Raw genomic sequence first — 7,493 nt, 5'->3', positions numbered from 1 at the left:
CCCCCCCGCCCCAACCCCGACCACCCCCATTCCTTTCCCAGGGCTCCTGTGAGGCCACACAGCTTTTGAATCCCCGCTGCCGCCATCACCGTGTTTCGAGGTTACTGGTCTGGCTTCCGCACTTCTGTCTCCATCTCTGATCTTACCCTTTTGGAGGAACTCCTATCAGGCCCAGTTTCTGATTTGTAGTGTAGAACCTGTTAAAACTCAAATCTGATACTGTCGTGTCCTTGCTTAAAACATGTTCTAGTTTCTTCTTTTTTCTCCAAGCAATGTAATTGCGAGAGAATTCAGAAAGCTCCTGCAGTGAGGTGACTCTTAATTGCCCCTTTGGCAACCTGCTCTGCGCTGGTGGTGGAAGATGTTAGATCTTGCTATGATCGCTCCCTTACAGGTGTCCCTACCATATGGTGAGACCAAAGATGGCGCAGTTCTTGCCATCTTATTCACCACTGTAGCTTCTGTAACTAGCAGTGCCTTGCACTCAAGAAATATTTTTGTGAGTCATCATTAAATCATAGGTATTATAAATGGTGTGTTTGACTTTCAGTTCAGAAGAGGAGGATGAAAAAGAATGGCAAGAAAGGATGAGTCAGAAACAGGCATTACAGGTATTTAAATAATTTTTGAATGCAGGATTTATTCTATTATTAGTATTTGAAATGAATAACATGAAAATGAATGCTTTTAATGAGTAGTATGGACTTATGAATGTTCTTGATAAGAAAGACAGTACCTTATTTGTTGTGTGTATATATATGTGTGTGCATCATATATAAAATATACACATGCTCACAAACATATATGGAATTATGCATATCTAGGTATCCAAAATAAGCCATCTTTCTTTTTTAACCAGCCAGTAAATGAATATAATAATTAATGCTCATATAACAATAAAGGAAAGCACGTCGCCCATGAATAACTTCTAGTAGCATTTTGCTGTATGTTAGTGCCCTCCCACCCTGTATGGTTGCGTATCTGTGTGTGTGTCTGGAAATGCGTGTGTGTTTCAAGGGTGCATGGGTACATACGCATTTATGAAGATGTATGTTGCTGCACAGGCTGTAGCTATCTATTGCTGTATAACTTAGTGCTGTGACGACTGTCTTTTATTATCATCTTCTTCGCTGATCTGGGGGTTGATGAGCGCAGGGGGAAGTTCCCTTGAGCGTCTCCTGTGTGGGTGCAGTCAGGCTGGAGCTGGGACTGGAGTCCCTCCAGGCCTCCTTCCTGCATGCCCCGCTGTTGATGCTGGCAGTCCGTCAGAACCCCGCCTGTGTGTCCTGAGCTCGGGCACAGCGGCGCTGGGTTCCCAGGGCAGGAGCCCAGGAGGAAGTGACTGCTGGGCCTGTGCTGCCCTTTCTGACAGCCTTAAGGGATGTGCAGCCTCCTGTCCACGGTGTGCAGTTCACTGGCTGCCGGGTAAGGTCAGCACCTACTGGATGGGAGGGGAATTCATCCAGAAAAGAGAGTCAGAGAACCTGTGGACATGTTCTATCATCTAATGACTAGCATGCTTACAAATTGAACTTGTGCTGTGGATACATGTTTTTGAAATTTCCTGCAAGTTTCTCACAATAGCAGGTAACATTCTTTGATTCCCTTGTCTGTTTATAATAATATTTTAGTATGTCTGTTAGAAGACTTTTGATAAAATTGCAAGGCTCTTCAGCTCATGAAAATACTGCCTTATTAACACAGCAAGAAAGCACAGACTTGGTGAAGACCAGGGACCCTGTGGGCAGAGATACCTGCAGTTAAGTCTGGGCTCCATTGCTCACTAGTTTTGAGATCTTAGATGCAACTTAGCTTCTCCATGGTGCTTTTTTTTTTTTAATTTTTGATGCCCTCCCTGTAGGAGTGATGAGATCATTCTTGAGGGAGAACACTGGAAGCTCTGAATAAAATGACTGGCATGTTTTAAGTGCTTGCTGGTCTATAGACACATAGCACACATACATACAAGAAAGCAAACTATTATTTTGTCTCCTTTACTAATAAAGAGTTTTAAATTACTTTCAGTAATCAAGTTAAATTTAGAAAAGTTTTATACTTTTGTGTGTCTGTGAAATTTCTCACGGTTAATTTCACTTTTGGTTTTAGAAAGTGAAAGTTGCACAGTTGTGTCCGACTGTTTGCGACCCCATGGACTGTAGCCTTCCTGGCTCCTCTGTGCTCTTGTCCTAGAATTCTCTAGGCAAGAATACTGGAGTGGGTTGCCATTTCCTTCTCCAGGGAATCTTCCCAACCCAGGGATCAAACCCAGGTAAAGAATTGCAGGCAGATTCTTTACAAACTGAGCCACTAGGTTAAAAGCAACACAAAATGTATCTAACTAAAGCAGTTATAAGTATTATTCAAATTCATAAGGCTCATCTCTGCCTCAGGGACTTTGCACTTGCTGTCCCTTCAGCCTTGGATGCTCTTCCCTGAGTAGATTTCTGGTGTCTTTCATGTCTCTGCTCACAGGTCATTATTACTATTTTTTTACTTTTTATTTTGCACTGGGCTAGAGCCGATTAACATTGTTGTGATAGTGTCAGGCGAATACAGGTCGTTTTTTGTGGAGTCTTTCCTATTTATCAAATATTTTTTTCTCTTTCTATTCTTCTAATCAACTCTATCAGATTAACTTGCTTTGTTTTCTCATCATTATCTTGTTCATTTATTTGTTTATCATGTGTTTTCTTCTTCTAAGAATAGAAGTTTATCTGGCATGATCTCTAAAGTACTTTAAACACCTGGAACAGTACATGGTATATTAGAGATGCCTAGTAAGTATTTCTTTTTTCTTTTGAATTAATGAATGTTGTTGTTCATTCACTCAGTCCTGTCCGACTCTTTGTGACCCCATGGACTGCAGCACACCAGGCCTCCCTGTCCATCACCATCTCCCAGAGCTTGCTCAAACTCATGTCCATTGAGTCAGTAATGCCATCCAACCATCTCATCCTCTGTCGTCCCCTTCTTCTCCTACCTTCAGTCTTTCCCAGCATTAGGGTCTTTTCCAGTGAGTCAGTTCTTTGCATCAGGTGGCCAAAGTATTGGAGCTTCAGCCTCAGCATCAATCCCTCCAGTGGATATTTTGGATTGATTTCCTTTAGGATTGACTGGTTTGATCTCCTTGCAGTCCAAGGGACTCTCAAGAGTCTTCTCCAACACCACAGTTCAAAAGCATCAATTCTTGGTGCTCAGCCTTCTTTATGGCCCAACTCTCAGATCCATACATGACTACTGGAAAAACCATAGCTTTGACTAGATAGACCTTTGTCGGCAAAGTAATATCTCTGCTTTTTAATATTCTGTCTAGGTTTGTCATAGCTTTTCTTCCAAGGAGCAAGCATCTTTTAATTTCATGGTTGCAGTCACCATCTGCAGTGATTTTGGAGCCCAAGAAAATAGGCTCTCATTGTTTCCATTGTTTCTCCATCTATTTGCCATGAAGTGATGGGACCAGATGCCATGATCTTAGTTTTTGAATGTTGAGTTTTAAGCCAGGTTTTTCATTCTTTCAGCTTCATCAAGAAGCTCTTTACTTCCTCTTCGCTTTTTGCCTTAAGGGTAGTATCATCTGCATATCTGAGGTTATTGATATTTGTCCCAGCAATCTTGATTCCAGCTTGTGCTTCTTCCACCCTGGCCTTTCATGTGATATACTCTGCATATAAGTTAAATAAACAGGACGACAATATACAGCCTTGACATATTCCTTTCCCAATTTTGAACCAGTATGTTGTTCCACATAGGGTTCTAACTGATGCTTCTTGACCTGTATACAGGTTTCTCAGGAGGCAGGTATGGTGGTCTGATACTCCCATCTCTTTAAGAATTTTCCACAGTTCCTTGTTATCCACACAGTCAAAGGCTTTAGCATCAATGAAGCAAAAGTAGATACGTTTCTGGAATTCTCTTGCTTTTTCTATAATCCAACAGATGTTGGCAATTTGATCTCTGATTCCTCTGCCTTTTCTAAATCCAGCTTGAACATCTGGAAGTTCTCGGTTCATGTACTGTTGAATGAGTAAATGGATGTATTCCCTCACCTGTCCGTTCACTTTAATGCCTGTTGCAGATATGTATAACTGTATTTAGCCTACTGTAGATTATGTAGAACTCTGTATACAAGCACACACACAAAGTCTGGCATGGTGAGTAGAGTTAAGTGTATAAAATGTAAATGTCATGGTGTTATGTTTCACTCTTTACAGGAAGAGTTCTTTCAGAATCCTCATGCAGTTGACATTGAGTCTGAAGATTTCAACAGCCTGCCCCTTGAAGTAAAGCATGAAATCTTGACTGATATGAAGGAATTTACTAAGCGGAGAAGAACATTATTTGAAGCGATGCCAGAGGTGAAATATACAATAGCATGTTAATGTGTACAGTTAAGAGTGTCAGCAAGATTTTTTGTTAAAATAAGAGAATATTGATAAACATTACAGGATCTGTTGTTTTCAGTAAACAGTCTTTGCATATCTCTGTGATCCTGTGAAACATCATTTTGTATAAGTTGGCACTTACAGACACTTACCGAAGACCTCTTGACTTTCCACCAAGACCAAGTCTTGTCTCCTGCTCTGTGTTCTCACAGGTCCCTTTGGTATCTCTTTAGATTCTTAGCTCCCAGATGTGCCTACCTTGTGCACTTCTGTATTTTCAGCGCTTAGCTCAGTATTTTTCACATAGTAGGTGCTCAGTAGTTCAGTCCTTAAGTTAGTTCATGAAAATTATTTTAATCCATCATATACATTGTAGAATATTTGCAGTAATATAGAACCTAATCACAGTGGAGAAGTTTGTTCTAACTTGAAATTCCAGGTATCTGTTCCTCTGAAGGCTAGAAGTGTAGTCTTCCCTCTTCCTCTTTTCTCTTCCCTCTTCCTGGACCAGGAATTGAACCACTCCCGTCTTCCCTTTTCCTCTTTCTGGATGGTGGTAACAGGGAATTCAGTGGTAAATTCCTCAGCTTGGAGCCTCTGATGGTGGCTCCGCAGCTGCAGAAATGGGAAGTGGGGCAGTGCGTGGAATCGGGTTCTGTTGAGTGTGTTCCCTGGTCTCACTGCACCATCGTCACTGTGTTTAGCTGGTGAGTGAGTCTCGTTTTCCTTCCTACTGCTACAACCTGTTCTTTCTAATATCATTCTCCGTTAACTTTACCTATAAATTTTGTAATATTGCTAATGAATGGATGTGGGGCTTTATTTTTTTCTACAGACTTTGGAACGTTTCTTAGATTGATAAGAAAAATATGAAAAAGGCAGGAGCTGTTTCTTTTCCCATCATTCCTTTCTGCTTTTCCATGAAGCACATGAATGTAGGAAAATGCCAAGGTGTACAGAAATAATGTACAAAGGACAGAAGTAACTTTATTTTCACCTCTGGGGAGGGATGAATCCGTGCTCAGTTTATCAACCAAGCATTTTTAAAAAATAATTTTTATGTATTTATTTTTGGCTGCACTGGGTCTTGTTGCTTTGCACGGTGTTTCTCTAGCTGTGGTGCGTGGAGAACTACTCTTTGTTGCAGTGCATGGGCTTCTCAATGCGGTGGCTTCTCTTGTTGGGAGCATGGGCTCTAGGGCGAGCAGGCTCAGTAGTTGGGGCTCCTGGGTGCTAGAGCACGGGCTCAGTAGTTGTGGGGCATGGGCTTAGTTGTTCCACAGGCTGTGGGATCTTCCTGGACCAGGGATTAAACCAGTCTCTCCTGCATTGGCAGGTGGCTTCTTGACTCCTGAGCCACCAGGGAAGCCTTCTGAAGCCCTCAGTCAAGCGTTCTATTTCTTGAGTGTGAAAGGACCTCTGGCTTGTCTTTGAGGAAATAGAATTTTGATTATGTAAACAACAGTGTATCAGATGGGAGAAAAAGAGTCAGTCCCAATGCCTTGCTCCATTTCTTCTCTTTCTGCCAACGTGGAGCCTCTGGGCTGGGTTGGCCAGGGTAGAATGGTGCACAGCCCATTGGATCTGTCATCCTGGTAGCTGAGGGAAGTTCTGAGTCACATAGGTTGGACCTTTGCACTGTCTGTACATTAGGCAAATGCAATATTGGTAATAATAATGTTGGTGAGATATGAGTGATCATCATAATCTTAGTAATAAGCTAGTATAAGGCTTAGCAACCTGGCTTTGACCCAGATCTGCCATGTAACTAACCACACGGTTCTAGAGAGGTTACTTAAACTGTTTAACTCTCAGGTTGTTCATTTGTAGGATGGAGGTAATGACTCTGTCTCCTTGGTGATTGAGTATAAAATGGGATAATGTATGTTAAAACTCTTAGAAGAATGCCTTACTCAGGAGATGCGCTGTAAATGTTAAGTATTATTAATAACTGACTACAATGATTTATTGTGTGTCTTTTGTGGACCAGGGACCAGCAGTTCACTTGCATTTAAAAAAACTGTCTGTTAAGCCACAGTCAACATTTCAGACTCCCTGGTGTGCATCCCACGTTCGATAAATGTTTTTTGAGTAAATAACTGAATCATAAACAGGATTCATGATTTCTTTTCTTTTGCCCAGTTCTTTTTGTTTGAAAGATTACTCTTTAACAAGGCAATTATGGCTTTCCCCTACTGTTCACATTTTACTTTTCTAGTGTAAAAATAGCACCAATGGAAAAACTCAGTTATCTCCTTTGGGGAAAAGGGTGGAAATATGGGAATACTATCTGTATTTAATGTATGAAATCATTCTGTTTATTTATTTTATTTTAGGAGTCCAATGACTTTTCACAGTACCAGCTAAAAGGCTTGCTTAAAAAAAACTATCTAAACCAACACATAGAAAACGTCGAGAAGGAAATGAATCAACAACATTCAGGGCAAATCCAAAGGCAGTATGAAGATGAAGGAGGCTTTCTGAAGGAGGTGGAGTCCAGGAGAGTGGTCTCTGAGGACACTTCCCACTACATCTTGATAAAAGGTACCACACACCATCACTTACTTGATGGTTAAAACCCAAAAGTATGTCGCGTCTCTGAATTCTATAAACTCCCACCTGCAGATAACATGAATGAAGGCCTACTTAATTTATTAACTATAAGTATTATTAATGTGATGATCTATACAACCATTAATGTATTAACTAGTACTGTACCAACCCACTGTAAAATTAATTAATCCCTAGTTTCTGGTTGAATGAGAATTTATAACTTCATCATGAGAACAAGTATATTTGTACTCGTCTAACTAGAAGCATGCTGTCGCCCTGTAGAACTACCTAGTGACACTGTTTTAATTTTTCTCAAGGTGTTCAAGCTAAGAAAGCCACAGAAGCGGATTCAGAGCCCCTTCCTTCTTGCAGCGAAAAGCATAGTGGGGCTTTAGACACGAAGTCACCTCCGTGTGAAAAACTGAAGCCAAAGAAAGAGCCCGAAGCCTCCCCTCCCTCCCCGCGAACCTTGCTGGCCATGCAGGCTGCCCTGCTGGGCAGTAGCTCAGAAGACGAGCTGGAGGGCAAGCATCGCAGGCCGTGCGATGTGAAGAGCCC

The 7,493-nt window shown here is 41.5% G+C and overlaps 1 protein-coding gene across 2 annotated transcripts in view; it reads left to right on the top strand.

The window, feature by feature from the left end:
• Positions 1-7,493, top strand: part of LOC104982155 (DNA repair protein complementing XP-G cells) — a 59,749-nt gene that overhangs the window by 39,677 nt on the left and 12,579 nt on the right. For both annotated transcript variants that reach the window (XM_010831472.1, XM_010831471.1), the window contains 4 exons: positions 551-611; positions 4,212-4,355; positions 6,719-6,926; positions 7,253-7,482. In XM_010831472.1, the coding sequence (XP_010829774.1) occupies positions 551-611; positions 4,212-4,355; positions 6,719-6,926; positions 7,253-7,482 (643 nt within the window). The remainder of the gene's footprint in view (positions 1-550; positions 612-4,211; positions 4,356-6,718; positions 6,927-7,252; positions 7,483-7,493) is intronic.

This window comes from Bison bison, unplaced genomic scaffold, assembly GCF_000754665.1.
Source record: "Bison bison bison isolate TAMUID 2011002044 unplaced genomic scaffold, Bison_UMD1.0 scf7180017864527, whole genome shotgun sequence".
NCBI lineage: Eukaryota > Metazoa > Chordata > Mammalia > Artiodactyla > Bovidae > Bison > Bison bison.
Note: the sequence above shows the minus strand (reverse complement) of the source record. Positions and strands in the feature narration are given on the sequence as shown.